Source organism: Thunnus albacares, chromosome 13 (genome assembly GCF_914725855.1).
Source record: "Thunnus albacares chromosome 13, fThuAlb1.1, whole genome shotgun sequence".
In the NCBI taxonomy this organism is placed as follows: Eukaryota; Metazoa; Chordata; class Actinopteri; order Scombriformes; family Scombridae; genus Thunnus; species Thunnus albacares.
The window spans coordinates 560,862-580,971 of record NC_058118.1 but is presented as its reverse complement, the minus strand read 5'-3'; the positions used below and the strand labels follow the sequence as shown (position 1 = coordinate 580,971).

The 20,110-nt window shown below is 39.8% G+C and overlaps 1 protein-coding gene across 2 annotated transcripts; it reads left to right on the top strand.

Moving 5' to 3' along the window:
- Nucleotides 1-6,711: 6,711 nt before the first annotated feature.
- Nucleotides 6,712-19,591, top strand: LOC122996163 (transmembrane gamma-carboxyglutamic acid protein 3). Of its 2 annotated transcripts, XM_044371749.1 has the most exons (5): nucleotides 6,712-6,802; nucleotides 6,919-7,606; nucleotides 16,017-16,065; nucleotides 17,247-17,407; nucleotides 17,783-19,591. In XM_044371749.1, exons 3-5 carry the CDS (start codon nucleotides 16,056-16,058, stop codon nucleotides 18,332-18,334), a joined length of 723 nt encoding a protein of 240 aa, XP_044227684.1. In that variant the 5' UTR covers nucleotides 6,712-6,802; nucleotides 6,919-7,606; nucleotides 16,017-16,055; the 3' UTR covers nucleotides 18,335-19,591. The 2 variants fall into 2 exon arrangements, with proteins under 2 accessions (XP_044227684.1, XP_044227685.1); XM_044371750.1 differs by lacking the exons at nucleotides 6,712-6,802; nucleotides 6,919-7,606 and adding an exon at nucleotides 14,781-15,503.
- The last annotated feature ends 519 nt before the right edge of the window (nucleotides 19,592-20,110 follow it).

The following is a 20,110-nucleotide window of genomic DNA, read 5'->3' as shown; positions in this document are numbered from 1 at the left end:
TTTGGTGCATAATGTCCACTGGAGTGGACAGATGTATTTTCAGTCACAGAAAAAAACATATGAGAAAAATATTATTAAAAACTCCATAAAAGTATTTCTACCATCATATTTAGTTGAAAAATATTTTTTTACCTGTTTTTTTCTCTGAGAGTAAAAGGATTTAACAGATATTCCTGAGCTACTCAGTGCATCTCCTCCACCTTCCACCATTTTGAATTTATGATGTAATATCTCAAAATGACAGAGAGAGCCAAAAATTATATTGTAGACAACGCTTTGGGGTTTCGCCACCTGGTGGTTGGGACATGGTACTACAACTTAAATGTTTAAAAATGGCTTCCAAATATCTGTCCACTGAAGTGGACACCATGCATAAAAGGGTTAATTTAACCCGTTTTGTAGATACTGACTGCCACTGCTGTTTTGTTTTGTTTTGTTTAGATTTGATTAGTTTTGCATAATTCTGTTTTGTTTGGTTTAGTGTGTTATTCTCATCTGACTTCTGATTGGCAGAGAGATCAATCAAGTGACTGCCATATTGGAGATGTTGCCTCCAAAAATTTTATTTCAGACTCTGTTGCCGCCCAGTAAAAAGCTGGTATTGCAACAGATTTACCAATTTTTACCAATTTTGCAAAAACCATAAAAGATTTTAACATCACGCCTATAGATTCTTAAAATATACTCTCAGAGCTGTCCACACCAATTTCTGTTTTTTTGATTTTTGAAAATGATATTGCTTGGATAATTATTGTGGAAAAATGGGACTTTTTTTATTTGGGCCAAGTTACAAATTCAGAATATTTTTCTCCTAAAAATCCCTAATTAGGGCTGATGAAAAGAATGCCCTAACTAGCCATCAAGCATGTTAGCAAGCACTAACAGCCAGCCTATCCCGAATATCAAACCTGGGTTTGCAGTTAGTGCTACCACTATGCTAAATTGATATTAGCATTGCAATTACAGTAAAGCGACTCTACAAACAAACAACTAAATGTTGTCAATTTAGATGTCGAATTTTATCTGACTATTCAAATCCATACATGTTGACACTGTAGGCCTCCACCAATCCCACATAGTTGCATGGTTACAACAATCTATAATGATGTGTCACAAGGTATTACTGGCAACAAGTAGTTGAAGGTTGAGTATATTTACTTGTTAATCCATATGCTATTGCTACAACTGCTTCATGCAACAACAAGGTTTTCTTTTCTGTTCTTTTTTTAATCTCAGCAATACATCTTTGTCGATCATACTTTGCTTCTGTATATCTTTGTAGTGCTCACACAAATGTGCACCAACATTTGTTAGCAGATTTATCAGAATTCTCTATTCTCAATTTAAAAGAATATATTGAAAATTTAAAAATCTTATACCTTGCTTGTCTCTTTGGTCAGCCTTCAGTGTTTTAAGATCAACTGGCAGGTACATTGTAATTTTGTAAATTAAGAGAGTCCAAAGATAATAATTGCAAAGTAAATCATTTGTACTCCGTTGTCTATACTATTTTTACTTTTGCATGAATGTTTATAGTGTAGTGTTACCAATTCTTAACATATATAGCTAAGGATTGAAGCCATGACCATGACCGGAAATACATAATGGATGGAGTCTGACAACAAAATGCAAAATGATTTTCATGGCAACCGATTTGCAGCCAATCAGAGATGCTCCTGTTGAATGCGTGCAGGTAACGTTACCATGCAGGAAGCATGCCACAAGAAGGTGAAGCAGAGCATGCCTGGACTCCTCAGCATTCCTGCTCTATTCAGCCACATTTCCAGAAAAGAGGAAGCAACGTGTTTGCTTTGTTTTGATGACCAAAACAAAGCAAGTAATGTTAACATCACGTTAGCTAGATATCAGCTAAGCTTTAGCTAAACTTTGATGCAAGCAGCAGTTGGGCATTTTTGTGCTGTTAAAAGGATATTTTGACTGTCGTGTCGGGCATTTTTGTCCCGTTAAGTGGGACATTTTTACCACATTTTTCTGTTTTTGCGCCTAAACCTAACCAACGGTGTTAAATGACAAGCTAAAAGGTTAAAAATGCAACATTAAATGACACACAAAAAGCTTAAAATGTGTAGACATGACACATGAGCGTCCTTAAAAGTGACGTGCTATTTATACACCATCCCTTGAGATCATGTTGTGAAGAGTGCTGCTAAAGCTCTTTCTGTGTCTGAGAGAGAGTGAGCACGCCATTTCTTTATTCTCAGTCTAAAACAGCATGTTATAATCCAAAATTAGTTTTTTCTTCAAAAATTACATTATTTAAATATGTTATTTTGTTGTTTGTTTGTTTAAGCCTACAGTTTATTGATGAATTTTAAAATGTATTGGACCTTTCCGATCTGTAATGAAATAAACTGCAAAATTAATAAACCCCATAAACTGAATTATGAATAATTATTTTATTTATTTTATTTATGGCTCAACTTTCCATCCACAGTCCGGTGCGGCGCCACAGCAGCCGAAACGACCACAGCCAAAATGCACCACCCCCATTAAATTTAATGGGAGGACTGACGTTTTCACCACACCGCCTGATTCGGTCTGAATATGGTCTTAATGGGAAGAAACCTTTAGCAGAACCTGGCTCTAGGTGGGCAGCCATCTAGTTGAAAGAGAAAGAAAGAGAAGGGGGATGGGGGGACAGAGAAGTAGAACAACAACAGGAACAGAAACAACAACAACAACAGATACATGACTAGTTGATAACTTCAACCTCTTCTGGGGCCGGGGACATCTTTTCAGTGCAGATGGTCTCCATTTGAACAGAGCTTGCGCCAGGGTGCTCTCTGCCATCCTGGCATACAGCATTTGCCATCCATGTGCACCCATGTCCACCTGCACATCAGGTCACCACAATGTGACCATTCATCAGTCCAATGCTGACTGGTGCATCAGTGATTGATGTTCCCCCGGTCCTAGTCCCTACCACAATGGGTCCACCTCTTACACCGACACAAGTAAACAAAATCATCAGCTCCTGCTCCTGATGCTTTCTAATTTGATACCATGTTTGTTAAATCACACAAAGATATTTTAACTCCACCCATTGCTCATTTAATTAACAGCTCCTTTCCCGATGACTGGAAATGTGCCATTGTCACACCTATTTTTAAATCTGGAGACCACCTTGAAGCCAGTAACTACAGACCAATAAGTATACTGCCAGTAGTCTCAAAGGTTGCTGAGAAAGTTGTCATTGAACTGACAACATTTCTTAATACAAGCAATTTTGGTCTACATTGTATGCGATTTGGCTTCAGAGTAAATCAGTCCAACAAATCCGCTACCTTGAACTTAATAGAGCAAATTAAATCAAGACTTGATAAAGGAGGAGTAGTTGGTGCTATATTTTTAGATCTGTGGAAAGCATTCGACACAGACAAGTATTGAAACTCTCTAAATTTAACTTCTCATCTAGAGCACTAGCATGGATGTCTTCATATTTATCTAATAGGATACAATGTGTTAAAGTTTGTGATGCACTGTCCAGTAACATGAAGTACACAATGGGTGTTCCGCAAGGGTCAGTGTTGGTCCCCTATTATTTAGCATATTGATTAATGATCTCCCTCAACAGTGTCATGATGTAGAATTGCCAATGTATGCAGATGACACTGTTGTGTACATACATGCAAAAACAGCTATGTTAGCTGCTGCTAAGCTAACAATTGCATTGGAAAGGATCACACATTGGCTTGATCAATCATGTCTGAGTCTAAATGTAAACAAGACAAAGGGTATGTTTTTCTCTAAAACCATAGTGCAACCTCCTAATGCTGATATTCTCATCAAAGGTGAAAGGATTAACATAGTCACTGATTTTAAATATCTTGGTGTGACACTGGATCCAAATCTGAACTTTAAGAAACATGTTAAAAAACAGTTAAAATCATAAAGTACAATTTAGCAAATTTTAGACATATTAGAAACTGTCCCTCTTTGGATGCAGGCAAGATATTTATGCATGCTATGATTCTTTCCCATATGTCTTATTGCATCACATGTTAGGGGCAGGCTGGAGAAACAGCCATAAAACCTCTTGAGTTCTTATACAAACAAACTCTAAAAACTCCGGACAAAAAGCCAATGCATTTCCATCAGTTGGGTACTGGAGAAATACAATTCACTGAGCTTTGAGAATTTTAGATTATTCTCAAATTTGTGCGTAGTTTATAAAATTTTAAATGGTTTGGCCCCTCCTCCACTATGTGACTTTGTGTATACTCGCTCAGTAAGTTCTATTAGATTCTCTAGAATATCCTCTATACAAGTATATACCATTTCATCGCACTGCATTTGGGCAATCAGTTCTCTCCATGAAAGCCACAACTCAGTGTAATTCCCTACCTGACGATATGAAGAGCTGCAGTTCCATCAGTATGTTCAAAACCAAATTTAAAAAACTGCTAAAAACTACTTAGCTTTGTAACCATTGACTCTAAATTTCATCTCATGGTCTTCTCATGAACACAAATAATCTTGCTTTTAATTTGACAAGCTTACATTAGTCATTTCTAGTTGACATTGTGAGTGTATGTGATGTGCTATTGTGTGTAGCTTTGTATTTTGTATTATATGTCCTGTGTGTTTTTTGCTTTGTACTGTTATTGTGCTGTTATATGTTTTAATTGTAACCTGCCTAAGGCACTGCCGATGAAAATTAGCTATAAGTTAACTCTGGTACAGCACATCAAATGGTAACATTTAAGTTTAACACTGTTCTTGGTCCCAATAAATACATAAATAAATAAATATTATCTACCAGGCTCAGACCATCTAGCTCCAACACCACTGTCAGGATTAACTCTGATATAGTCACCTCCTCTCTGCCAAGAGCCACCCTGTTCTCTGACATTCCCTATAGGTAGGGTTTGTGCTGGAACCCCAAAGCAAGGAAGCAAAGGACATCCAAAACATTTCAAATGGTCAATCATGTGAGAGCACTATGGGATCTGAAGTTGAAACTGAGGGAACTATTTGGTGGACACTTAAACATCAGAAGTATTGTTTCAAAGAGCAATCAGATAATTCATTTATTGTCTAACTCAAATCTGTACTTCCTGTGTATTTCTGAGACATGGCTGAAAGAATAGACTCCTGCTAGTGTATTTATGGTACCAGGATATGAATGCTTCAGACGGGACAGAACTAAAGGAAGTGGGGGTTGCTTATGTAAAAAATGGCATAAAATGTGAATGTGTTCTGTTTAAAGTGGCTGACACTCTAGAATATGTCGGGTTGAAAATACTCTTGTCTAAACAAAGAGAAAAAAAGCTAAAATGGTTACAGAGAAATTCCACCTAGAACAATTAGTCAAAAGCTCAACAAGGATTGCAATATATAATATATCTGATTACTGGCTTATCTGATCACAATCGAACTCTGTGAGAAAACTGACAAAAAATAGATTTAAGAATACTGCAACCACTAAGACAAGCATTCCTAAAACTAAGCAAGATGAATTTGACAATGAAACTGCTAGTTTGAAATGGGATGATGTACTATTTTCTGATGATCTGGATTGTGGCTGTAACACATTTACTCATAGAATTATTTCTGTTAGGGAAAGATTTACTGTAAGGGTCCAGAAAAAATCTAAAAATAAAAATAACCTACCCTGGTTTAATAAAAACCTGTGGTAACTCTAAACTCTTTGATGAATTAGGGACAGTAAGCTCTGTCACAGATTTATATTATAACTGGCTTAAAGCAGTGACATAAAATAAAGAAATAAAACTGATTGTGCTACAGTGATAATATAGTGCTTAAGGATATGCTTGTGCAACTAGGAAAGTGATTGTGCTAATGAAAAATAAAAAAATATGTGTGGGGGATATTGATGTGTATATGCAGGGGGTTCAAAGATTTTCATTAAAAAACAGAATCATTTTCACAGAATTAGGCATCAGTCTGCTCCTCTTCTTGCTCACTACCTCTCCAGCTTTGGAGAAGATCTGTTCACATGACACCAATGATGCTGGCATGTAAAGGTACCTTTTAGTCTGTTTAAAAAGGTTTGGGTACATTGCCAGCTCTTGAGCACAGATCAAACACTTGACCTTTTTTTTTAGGACTAATCGAGTCAAAGTATCCCCACACATATGATCTGGCTCTTTTTGCTGGTGCTGCCTCCATTCTCCCTTTTTCTCCCTCTCTCACCCTATCAAACACTCACACACACAACCTTTCAGTCATACACTCTCACTTTCAACAAGTCACTCAAACACTTTCTAGTTCTCTCTCACTCACACTAAATTTTTATCAGTCAACTTAATCTATTTGCTGATCTGAGTATGCTTTTGTGTGTGTGTTGGTTGGTGTGTCTATCTACAGTACAGGTAGCCTATGTGTGTGTATTTATGTCTGTCTATTCTATACTATATCTAACTATACTATACTATACTATAACTATACTTCATATCTAATCTAATACTACTCTTACTTCAATTAAACTGTCCCTGGTTGTCTCTCAATGAAAATTTGGCGTATACAAAAATCTCCTCCACTCAAAAAAACCCTCAAATTTTGAGGGGATTCTGCCCACCTTTTAACATTGTGGGAGATTGACAAGCGCCCGCTCCGGGTTCCCATATGACTCAACCAACCCAGTTCAGAGTTTAACCAACACCGTCACAGTCTCGCGCATGCGCACAACACGCTCCCGATACGTGTGTGTGTGTGTGTGTGTGTGTGTGTGTGTGTGTGTGTGTGTGTCGTAGCGAAGCTTCGTTTGGGATGGTCACGTGATTTTTGCCGTGGTCAAGCGATACTTTTGCTTTGAAAGGTCCATACAGTACTGTGCTTCCAGTGTGACATCACTGGTCAAACATAGTGGCTGTGTTACTTGTAGCTTGGAAAATACCGATATGAGGCATTGAAATTTTCTGTCTTTCTTGTCAGATCTTTTGCACCTTCCAAAAATAGTGAGAATCACAGGGCTGCCTAGTACGGTGTCGGTACTGAGAGCTGAGGCGAGAGCGGACGGTGCTGGTGGACGGTGCAAACCTCCAAACGTCCCGGAACTGCATTTCAAACGGCGGCCCTCGGCAACATGTCTATCCGTCCTGCGGTGCGCTGTGGCCGGCGGCGCGGCTCCCCGGCACAGCAGCAGTCCCGGGAAAAGAGTTCTAACAAGAAGAAAGAAAAGGGCAAAACGGGATCCCTGAGCTGCCAGACAGCCGCCTCGCCTCTAGAGCAAGCAGGAGGAGACGGTAAAGAGGAGATCGAGTAAGAGAGTCGGTGTGTTGTGCTTATTCGTCTCTTGTCTCATAATCAGTAAATTCATCAAATTCAGTGCCCCATATCGCTATTTTCCAAACTACACATAATACAGCCTCCATGCTTGAGTCAAACTGTTAACTCATAGTCCTTCATAATTAACGTTCCCCATCGCTTCACACCAGACACCCACTCAACATACAGTTGGGAAAAAGCAGGTTAGCGGCGCGAGCAAGGACCCCTGGCCAATCATAGCGCTTGAATGCTACGCAGGGCGTGTCTTGCCAAGAAAAGCAGTGGGATCCAACGCGGGAGTTCCCTTCGGTGGAGTCGGACATAGAAGGGAAAGGCTTTTACAGGCGGAATGAAGGTAAGGGAGATTTTATACGCCCTACTCCTAAACAAGCTAGAGACGGTCCTGAATTCATTCATTATGCTAAAGCCTTTGGGTTGTTTTTATATGTGACGTACAGGTAGGCTAGCAATGTGTCGTTGGAAAAAAAATACTTAAAGTCACGAGTCTTAAGAATTGATTTTTCATATGCTGTTATAGAAACACGGGAAGGCGCTGAGATCTTTACAACTTCAGAAGCCTGTTTTTATCCATCAATTCAAAAACTACCAGTTTGTGTTGTGGTTTCAAGATGAGGGTTTATTGGTTCATTTTAGTTAGAGTTTTAGGGCCCAGTTGTAGGCTATTCTACAGGATGCTACGTGATGAATAGTAGACTGTGTGTATGCGCGCGCGCGTGTTAGTGCACGCCATACCTGTGTGTTTGTGTCTCATGTCAGTCCTTAGGAAGCCCACATGTTTTAGGTAATATTCTATATCCAGTCTAAAACGATCTTTTCCCTGTATCCTAATTATTCAAGTTGGTTGGATTCAGAACCTCTTCTATCTCTGTCTCTGTTGCTATGGAAACCCCCACCCCATCTCTCTCCATTCCTCTCCATCTATATTTATAGTAGCCTATATTTGCCAGAGGTAGGGCTAAATGGGGGCTGTCTGCATGTAAAACTAAGTGTCATATTTCAGAGAGAGCAGTGTCATGCATTGGCTAAATAAAACTTGGGATCGGTTAGTTAGCCTAACAATGATGATAAAGAACAAGAGAAGAATGAGGCAGATGCATTATGTATCTAATAGAAGAAGATCACAAAACCTGACAAGTGACTTACAGGAAAATTTGTAAGTAAAAGCCACCTATAATCTGTTTGAAGTATATTTCAGTCAGATACACGTATATCAGGGAATTGGCCATATGGCAAATTGTTATACAATTAGATTTGGCAGAAAAGGCTCTGCTGTGGAGAGAGAGAGAGCTAATCCCCCTAATAAACATACATGAACATTAAGTCTCAGTTAAAATCAACAATATGAAATACTACATAAAGAGGAGGTTGGGGTTGTGGAGGGAGCTGCAGCAGCAAACTGCATGGGCTAGAGTGTAATCGCCAAAGTGAACTGTGATAGTGTCGGTTTAAAAAGCCTACTGTGTACACCTGCACGAATGTGATTGGATGTTACCAGCCACACACCGGTTACCACATTACCGCAGCAATGCAAACACGACACGCCCACTACAGAGTCAAGCTGATCACCACTTCACCTGAGTGAGCAGCTCAAGTGATGGGACAATAGTTATTCTCTCAGGCTTGACATAAAGAATGACATGCTTGCCGAACAACTTCATTTCCATAGCACATTTCATATAAGAAATGCAGCTCAAAGTGCTTTACAACAAAATAAATTACATGCACCAAGTGCTCCACATGAAAAAGATGTAAAAAGAACATAAAAGTGTGTAAAAAAAACAACAACAACAAAAAAAACCCAACAACAACAAAAAACAGAAAGCAATAATGTGACATAAAATGGAAAATAAATCCCACTTGATAGCATCAATAACAATAAGATAAAATACAGTGAAAATACAATACATAGAATGCGTACTTTAGTGGTGGTAATTTGAGACTTCATAAGCGAAAACTCAAAGTATTTCGCCATATGTACACAATCTGTAAATTGGCGCCTAAGTCTCTGAAGCCATAAGCAAACAGGACCTCCCTTTTCCCAACAGACACAGACTCACCACTGGTCTTGATTAACTGAAATAAGCCTCTTCCAGCTTACCCCAGAACACCCTCCCATGGGTTTAACCTTACTGTGTGTCTTATCTGTGTTGGGTGCCACCTGAAGATGCCCTGGAAAAAACACCCTTAGTGGTGCTGCAGAGGTTAAAAAATACACACGTCAGTCTTTTTGCTCAAACCTACCAACCAATGACCTCAGCACCTATGTAACATAAGATGGAAAATGAAATCCACTGAAATAAAATTTAATAAAAAGAAAATATGTAATATTTTAAAAGAAGTGCAGTAGTGCATAAATGCAAAGCAGACTGAGCCAAAAGCTAGTTAAAGGCTAAAGTGAAGAGATAAGTTTATAGCTTTCTTTTAAAAATATTTAGCGAGCTGGCTTCCCTGATATCTATCAGTAGCGTGTTCCATAGCTTTGGGGCATAACTGACAAAGGCTGCATCCCCAATTTTCTTTCGACTGTTGCTAGGAACCTCCAATGAACCAGCATCAGATGATCACAGTGTTCTTGAAGGCAAATAGTTAACAAGGGAGCTTGGTCCTAGCCCATTAAGGGCTTTGTGTGTAAGGAGGAGGACCATAAAGTCAAGTCTAAATGTTACAGGAAGCCAGTGCAGAGAAGCTGAAACTGGACAAAGGCGCTCTCTCATTTTGGTTCTAGTTAATAGCTGAGCTGCAGAGTTTTGAATGAGCTGACGTGTCTCAGTGTTTTTTTTTTTGTTTGTTTTTTTTTTTGGAGGTCAGTAAAATGTGCACTACAGTAATAAAGCCAGTTTGAAATGAAGGCATGAATCAGTTTTTCTGCATCTTTTTTATTTATAAATGGTCATACTTCAAAAAGACAGGAGGTAGTGGAGTTTATAGCTGCAGCTTATTTTGGTTCAGTGGATGATGTCACCAAGTGACAGCATGTTCAGTTAGAATAATAGTGGACCAAGGGAACTCCCTGGTGGAACCCCAAAGCAGCTGTCATGTTCTTCAGATACATGATCGCCTAGACTGACTTAAAACTTTCTCCCTTTTGATGTTTTTTTTTTTTTTTTTTTTTTACCAGTTTAACACACAGTTAGAAAGACCAACCCACATTTCCAGACGATTGATGAGGATATCATGGTCAATCATGTCAAACATTGCGCTTAGGTCTATCTTATTTTCATCAGTTTAGTCTGAGGTCGCTGATTATTTTAGTAAGAGCAGTTTCAGTGCTGTGGTATGTTCTAGAGCCTGACTGAAATTCCTCCAGGATATTGTTTTCTTTAAAAATATTTTGAGCTATTTGTTCAGCGGATGAGTTAGAAATAATGCAGGGAGGAATTGTACAAGCAGAAACAGCCACAGTGATGATGATGTTTGATGAAGAGCTGCAGACAATCAGCACACCTCCAACATGGCTTGACTACACCCAAAACAAATGGAAAAACACCATAATGTTAGCAGAGTAGAGCAGTGAACTCACGTGCTGTGCATGGAGCAGATGACCATACAACGAAATCCATCACAAGCTGATGTTGGCTTGAAATTTAGCATTCAGAGCAGTCTGAAGTTGGTGTTTTTTGCTCATAGGGATTACTTCTACATATGTTTACCTTGTTATTTGACACGTCGGCCACTTTTAACATCAACATCAGACACTGTGACATCATATGTATGTCTGAAAATAAGGAAAAGTGTAATAGGTCAATATTGGTGTGCAACAGTATTCTATTTGGATAAACAACACACAAAAAGATGATCACCAAAAGTACAGCTTCTTGTAGATAATCTAACAGTATGAACTCTTAACTTTTGTTTCCATCTGATGCACTTTTTTCTAGTTTCCTCTGAGGCTGCAGCAGGCTAATGCTAATGCTAACTCCAGGATGTAAACAGCCCCTGACAGACCTTATCAGAACTGAACCTGTGAGGAAAACAGAGACTCTAAATAAATCACTGAACTCTTTATCAACATGAGCATTATAGAACATACATGCCAACATAAACACAAACCCAATACCATTATTTCTGCCCTGTTTCTGTTCTCTTGTTTCTGTTGCTTTTCAAACTACTCAGTGAGCAGGCACAGTACATCCTCAGTTGCACATATTTTTTTCCAGCTGGCTGAGGAGACTATTATGCATGCAAGCATAGATTGTATAAAGTATCATCAAGAAAGACAATATAGGACGGAAGAACTTAGGAAGACTGGAGTTCAGGAGCTCAGCATTAAAACTTTAATGAACCTGCCAAGTGGGTGCAGCAGTAGTTTTCTTTGAGTTTATTAGACAGACAAGATTAATGTGTAGGATTTAATCTCTGGTCCACACTCTGGAGCAGAAGGTGGCGGTAATGCACCTAATATGCTGGTTGCCAACCGTCATTATAAACCAAAAAGAAGTTGTTTTTTTCCAAACAGGGTGGTACATCCTGTCAGCCGAAGTGTTTCCTATCTGTGCAGCCGAACATGGCAGCTCCTCGATGGACTGTGTCACCCTGACGGTCCCGGTGCTTCCTCCACAGACCCCACTTCACTCAGCTGCCCGTCAGACCCGCTGTTTCTTCCCACTTTAACCTGAATAACAAACTGGGGCTCAGGGCTGCGGTAGGATCCACACGGAGAGCTGAGGCTAACGTTAGCTGAGAGGCTAGCGGAGTGTTAGCCGCAGCATGGCCGGAAGGAAGCACAGCCAGCTAGCCTCTGCTAGCCTCCCAGCTAATGTTAGCTCCAGCTCTCTGTTTGGATCTAACTGGATCGAAGCTGGTCTGACGGGCAGCGGAGTGAAGTGGAGCCTGTGGAGGAAGCACTGGGACTGTCAGGGTGACACAGTCAGGCGGCGGAGGAGAAGGCAACATATTGGCCTCTCATAATCGGCAGAATTCGCTGATGCTGATATTTCATTTTAGAGCTTTTATCGGCTGATACCGATGACGTGCCGATAATATTGTGCATCTCTAGTTTGAATGGCTTGGCTAATTTGTGTGGTAAGGAAAAAATCATTACCAATGAGTCAGTGATTGTGAAGCATATTGAAAACAGCTGAGTCCAATAAGCTGAAACAAGCATGACTTCAGTGCTCTGCCTGAACTAACACTATTCTCCATTTGTGCAACACAGAACATGTTACATCTCCAAAATCTTATTCACCCCATCTACACGAAGGGTAAATCCTAAGTAAGTCCCAAGGGTATGAAAAGAATTCTGTGCACAAGAAGTGGTGAATCACAATTTAAAGGACTATGCTGGTGGTTTTACTTGTTATAATCAATCTACTACCATTCACGCACAGTACCAGTAAGGATTACTACAAACCATTTCCAAAGCACACCATAGGTTTTTAGATTGTTTTCCTACCTTCCCACAGGCATTGGTTATAGTTTATGTCTGTATGCTATGAAAATCCACTTAAAGAGACTTGAAACTTGCTTTAAGTATTGTATTTATTGGGACAGTGTACAGTTTTTCACATAAATGATGCATTGTACCAGATTTAGCCGCACAATAACAAACAGTACAAAGCAAAAAACAGGTGTGCCAGGTGTAAGATAGGGCCCTTAAAATTTTATAAACTAGGCACAAATTTGAGAATTATCTAAAACTCTCAAAGCTCAGTAAATTGTATTTCTCCAGTACCCTACAGCGATGGAAATGCATTGGCTTTTTGTCCAGAGTTTTTAGTTTTTGTATAAGGACTCAAGGTTTTATGGCTGTTTCTCCAGCCTGCCCCTAACAGGCAGTTTCTAATATGTCTAAAATTTGCTAAGTTGTACTTTATGGTTTTAACTGTTTTTATAACATGTTTCTTAAAGTTCAAATTTGGATCCAGTGTCACACCAAGATATTTAAAAGTGACTATGTCAATCTTTTCACCTTTGATGAGAATATCAATGCTAGCAGGTTGCACTATGGTTTTAGAGACAAACATACCTTTTGTCTTGTTTACATTTAGACACAGACATGATTGATCAAGCCAATGTGATCCTTTCCAATGCAAATGTTAGCTTTGCAGCAGGAAACTCAGCTGTTTTTGCATGTGTGGACACAACGGTGTCATCTGGATACATTTGTAGTACTACATCATGATACTGTTGAGAGAGATCATTAATATATATGTTAAATAATAGGGGACCTAACACTGACCCTTGTGGAACACCCATTGTGCACTTCATGTTACTGGACAGTGTGTCACAAACTTTAACACATTGTATCCTTTTAGATAAATATGAAGACATCCATGCCAGTGCTCTAGATGAGAAGTTAAAACATCATGATTGACTGTGTCGAACGCTTTACACAGATCAAAAAATACAGCACCAACTACTCCTCCTTTATCAAGTCTTGATTTAATTTGCTCTATTAAGTTCAAGATAGCAGATTCAGTGGAATGATTTGCTCTGAAGCCAAATTGCATACAATGTAGACCAAAATTGCTTGTATTAAGAAATGTTGTCGTTTGTTTAATGACAACTTTCTCAGCAACCTTTGAGAGTACTGGCAGTATACTTATTGGTCTGTAGTTACTGGCTTCAAGGCAGTCTCCAGATTTAAAAATAGGCGTGACAATGGCACATTTCTAGTCATCAGGAAAGGAGCTGTGTTTAAAAGACAAGTTAATTAAATGAGCAATGGGGGGAGTTAAAATATCTGTGTGATTTGACAAACATGGTGTCAAATTGGAAAGCATATCAGCAAAAAAAAAAAGGGGGAGGAGACAAATAAAACTTTGATCCTCCCAGTTCACATTAAAATCACCCATACGTAATAATTCCCAGAAGTCCCAGACATACTTAGGCACAAATCAGCATTGAAGTTCTGCAGTGCTCCAGGGGTCACTGGACCAGGATTTAGCTGAACATCTCTGGAGAGCAGAATCAGCATGAAGAGGAGACCTGCTATTCTCTGACACAGGGTGGCAGATGACCGGTCCACTGGATCAGTGATTCGCTCTGGTACCTGGGCTCGTCAGTGCTGCAGGACAGTACAGTACAGCCACTCCTCCCAAGAAGTGATGAAACAACTCACTTATTCTCATGTTCAGTCTTCATGCCCACTGCTCAAGCAGAGTGGGTGTGAGGACTGGCGGTTTAGAAACCAAATAGCGCATGAATAACATGCCAATTTCATGTCATTTTGGGTGTTATCGCTATGCATTTTAGGCTTTTTGCGTGTCATTTCATGCCGTTAAGTATCAGTGACCGGGGAAGTGATGCATTTCAGATGACATCGATATAATATGATTTAGTTTTATTTTATAAGGTGTTTTTGGCTTATTAGGAGGAGGCAGGTTGTGTTGATGGCTTGATAGTGGCAAAAAGTTGCACAAGCAGCAGGAAAGCATTGTTCGCGACCACCAACCGGACATTTTTTACCGTCACATTGGGCAATTTACTGGACATTTTGACCGTCGTGTTGGGCATTTTAGTGCTGTTAAATGGGACATTTTTACTGTGATGTTTGGACATTTTTACTGCATTTTACTGTTTTAACCCAAACCATGATCTTTCCCTAACCCTGACCAAGTGGGGTTTTTTGCCTAACCCAAACCATGATCTTTGAGATCACGTTGTCAAGTAGGTTAATGGGAAGGATTGGCGTATCACCTGCACGCAAAATTGGACTTTAGTGTATGCACTGCATGCAATTTGTAAGTGTAAAGTTGTGTTATTTGTATGCAGATTGAAGAGACTAGGTTGGCAATGGACAGATGCTCTGAGCAGGGTGATAAACTTGTGTTGAATTTTCTTTTAAGAGAATTGTGACATATACAGTAGCTAGGGCGAAAATGTAATCTCTACAAAGAAGTGATGATCTAAGTCTGTGGGTAAATTCTGAAACTGGGAAGTCAGAGTGCATTCTTTGATGAGCATATGAGCTTTTTAGCCAGCATATAATCACAGAAACACTGAAACACACTCAAAGTACTCTGTGTATTAATACTGTGTGAATCGACACTTGTTTTAGCTTGGCCCTGTAGCCTACTGGTTAAGAGGCATTCCATATGGCTGGCAACATTCGTGGTTTGAATCTGTCCCCCCCATCACTCTCTCCTGTCGATTCCTGTCATCTCTCCACTGTCCCTATAGTAAAGCATTAGTAGCGTTGCTCCGTCAAGGAGTATGGAGTAAGGAGCGGGAAAGAGCGAGGGACAGAGAAGTGACGGTGGATGCGAGCGGCGCAGAGGAAAAGGTCAATAGTAAGTTGTCAGTCTGGCAGTAAATGTACAGCACAGACTACAGTGTGTCAGTTAATAAATGCTTAATGCTAGATTGTTAAACGTGACTTTTCATAATACTGTATTCATAATTATTATTGGAGCCAAACCATTTACCATAATGAGAGGAGCAGTCATGACATGATGAAAAAAAGGGAGTGCATGTGCCACAGAAATAACATCACCTAGAAAGTTACTGGGAGGTGTGTGTGTGTGTGTGTGTGTTTGTGTGTGTGTTTGTGTGTGTGTGTGTGTGTGTGTGTGTGTTTGTGTGTGTGTGTGTGTGTGTGTGTGTGTGTGTGTGTGTGTGTGTGTGTGTGTGTGTGTGTGTGCAAACTGCAAATTAAGTACAAATCTGGCAATGTGGCACCTTCCCGCAGGGTTGTGCGGAGGTGTGGGCATATTTATTTGTGCTTTAGAATGTAACCGCTATAATACAATCAGGAAATAATGTTTTATTTCTCTGATTCACTGCTTTGTTTTTTTTCCCTGCAGGTGTGCAGTCTGTCAGAGTGTGAGTAGGAGGGCAGCAGCATGGCTGCAGGTGAGCACAAAACGCACACATCCACTGGCTCAGATAAATAATGGTTGGTTACTTGGTTTGCTATTTCAAACAGAAGTTAACCTTTCGTCAAACACACATACATGCACGCACGCATACACAGATGTGTTACAACTATTCTCAGTTTAATGATACTGGATTTAGACAATTTAATTAATGGAAATCTGGATGTGAGTGAATTCACAATCATAATTTTAACGCTTCAATATGTTCACTTTATTTTTAAGATCAAGTGCATTTATTCATCATAAACCAGTTTCTTGTCATCGGAATTGATATGTGTGTGAAATTGCTTATCTGTGTCTTTAGTTATGTATCTTTCTTACAATAACTGATTAATTTGGGCCACTTGGGGGCAGTGGACACAAGATGACATATTATCAATTTTTACGTTGATATGGTGAACTTGTTAGTAAAACGCTATTTACACATTTAGCAGGCACATTAGCGTTCATGTTCTGGCCAAAATACCAAAACAAATAGGTGAAAGATGTAAAAAGTTGCTATATTGCTGTGGGGAACTGCAGAGTTGGTGATAATCCTCTATGGGTTATCACTCAAAGCAACACATTTCTCATCCAAGAAGTGGAGTGTTGTGTTGTTGTGTTGTATACAAGTGTGGAAGAAGAGTGCATTCAGCTGGATTTTCTTCACACAATCTATGATGGACAGAATTGTATGGAATATGCTCAGCTTCTAAGGAATGGGTGTAAATTAAAGCTTGAAACTGTTATGTTTAAACTCACATATACTGTATAAAGCAAAGTTCAAATATATAGATTTGTGGGCTGAATGATAATATGGATTGATGGAGAGAAGTACATTGACAATATCACAACTCTGTCAAAAAGTTAAAAAAAAAAAAAATTCTATGTAAATAACTCATGGATATTAAATAAACTTTGTCGGCTGACAATTTCTGCAAAATCTTTCCAATCTTTATCTGTCAGGGTTTCTGTAAAAATAAAAAAATAAAAGAAAAAAGATAATCTGGACTTCATTAGCCAATGGAATTTTTACGCATTTTCACATATTTGGAGACACACCCACAACAATGCAGACCTTTCTGTGAATGTGTTGAAGGCCAAATGTCCCATGTGACCGTTGAGTAACCCTTGAATGGATGGCGGAAGTTTGGATTTTATTTCACCTCTGTTTTGCAGCATTCCTTGATGGTAAAGGTGCGCACTCTGTCCTGAAGCGTTTCCCTCGAGCCAATGGCTTCCTGGAGGAGTTAAAACAAGGGAACATTGAGAGGGAGTGTGGTGAGGAGAGCTGCAGCTTCGAAGAAGCCAATGAAGTGTTTGAGAACAAAGAGAGAACGGTGAGCTGGTGTTTTACAATCACAGTACACAGGCTGGTGACACCACAGTAAGAGAATTTCTTCAACGATTATTGTGGTAGCACGATATTAGTGTAGTCATTGTGGGAGTTGAGTTTGTATCTATGTGAGAGCATTATTACTTTATTGTCATATATAGTCAGATAACTGGTAATAAAACCGCCAGTACGTTTACATGCAGTGTGGCAACCTGGTTACTGTAAAATCCATGAATAAAAGGAGCAGATCAGTAATCACATTTCTCTCCTACCCTGAGCATAGTGTCAGTTTCAGTTTTAGTCTTTCTAATTATGATAATAATTATATATTTATAATTGAATGAAGCAAAATGTAAAATATCTTTTTTGTCACTCCCAGATGGAGTTTTGGAAAACTCGCAGTGTCTACACAGTGAGCAGCAACAACGAGGGGCACTCTGAGCGTGCCGACACCGTCTACATGATGGTTCCCCTGCTGGGGGTGGCCCTGCTCATTATCATTGGCCTCTTTCTCCTTTGGAGGTGTCAGCTTCAGAAGGCCACACGTCGACGGCCAGCCTACACCCAGAACCGCTACTTGGCCAACAACCGCAGCACCCGGAGCCTACCACGCATTCTGGTTCACCGGGAAATGGCTGCACACACCGAGAGCTTGCACCAGGAGTCTAGCTCACATCCCACTGTGGTAGTGAGTGGTGCTGAAAGAGGGGGAGGTTCCCAGTTAGACTCCCATGGCCTTCACCAGCAGAACACTCGTGCTCTCTATGTTCAGGATTCATCCCTGTCAGTGGCTTCACGGCTGTCCGGTGCCACGCCGCCTCCATCATATGAAGAGGTGACAGGACACCTGGAAAGCAGTGGTGATGAGACCTCAGCTCCTACATACAGTGACCCTCCACCCAAATATGAGGAGATCATAACGGAGAAATGAAACAAATATCATGCTGCCATGGCAGTTGTTCCCCCACTGTGTCTGAAGGAGCTGGCAGTTTCTGCCTGACTTGGTGCTGCTGGGTGCTAGCTGCTTAAACCCACATTGTTTCTCCACCCCTTTTTCTGCACTGTATAATACCTTTGTTTCACTCATAGCTGCAACCTAAAGCCAGGTGCCAGGAGTATTGTTCATACATAGTTTACCCTAAACACCTTTTTCGATACTTCATTTCTTTGGTTTTTATTTTGTTTTGGTCAGCTCTGGATGGCAGACATTGTCCCTAGTGCAGCCACAGTGGGGGGACAAAATGTACATCAAAGTACATGGAGAGGACTGGGCAAGCAGGACACCTACTAATCTGTCTCTGGCCCTTGTAGCAGCTAGAAAAGCAGCCAGCATGGCACTGTGAGTTTGGAGCGCCATGCTGCAGCTGGGCTGGACAGTCAGTGTGACTGGCTGGCACTTTATTATTTTTTATCCATCAGTTTATTCACTGCTCTCTGAATGTGGTGCTTATACTGTGATTATAGTGCTGTGCATATAGTATGACTCTTTAAACTGTACATACATCGTTGATAGTGGATGTATTGGGACTCTAAGCCAAAGTTGTCATTTACGTGGATGTTCTCTTGGTTTTATCGGTGTTTATAAGTTTGGTTTTCACAGATCAATGTTTAAGTGAGATAAAAAAAAGAGCATCTCTAAAGGAAAGACCAGTCCAATCAATAGCCAGTAAGGCTCAAACTCATCTTCTAATACTAAATCTGTATTCCACTTTACATTTTCAACTGCAAACAAGGCTAAGCTCACTTCACTTTTGTAATACTTGTGCTATTGACTGTATCTCAATTGTTGTGAGGTTTTGACCTCTGTACACCAGCTGTTGTTCACTTGCTGTGTGAGCAAATCCCTGAATTTGTCCTTCTTTTTCACATGCTCACTGTTTAGTGTTTGCAAGCTCCTCCAGCCAGACAGATTCCTCTCTTGTGCTGTGTGGATGGTTTCGTTCTCATGAGCCTCAGACAGGACAGCCTGAAACTATATTTTATCATTGAAAAAAATCTTTGGGAAAAAAGGGATGTCTGCCATGGTCATCGCCATGGTGATGACAGAGAGGAAAGAAAAACAATGTGGAGCCAAGTACTGCACTCTGTTTAGTGCTTCGGGTACAAACGTGTATAGACTGTTTCTCATGAGGTCACCATGTTCTTAATAATAATTACCTCTGTGCTATGCCATACAGAGGCATGTTTACTTGTTGCCAAATGTCTGCTACCTTACTATGATCACCAGTCTTGCCATCAACCTGTGGACCAAACTTATATCTACTCTGTACAGGCCTTTTTCCTGCTGTGGTTTATGGCTGTAGCTTAGTATTAATAAGTTACAACCAGGGATATTTTTCTAGCCAAACTTCCCAATTCCTGTGCATTTGTGAGTCTGGGTATATACATCTAATTCTTAAATTATTAGTCAATAGATAGAACATTATTCAACAGCAGTTTTGGTAATCAGTTTATCATTTAGATCATTTATTAAGCAAAAATTTCAAAGGCTTTCTGGTTCCAGCTTGATTTGATGCTTAACTCTGTTTTATATAATTGGAAATGGAATATTTTTGTTTTGTTGGTACATAGAAAAATTAATTAAAAATAATCAGTAATTGCAATGCAAGTGTAAATACATAATTCTGCCCCCCCCCCCAAAGCTGAACAGCAGTATTAAACTCCTGCTCAACATGAAAACATGAGTGCATTTAGGAAGCAGTCTGAC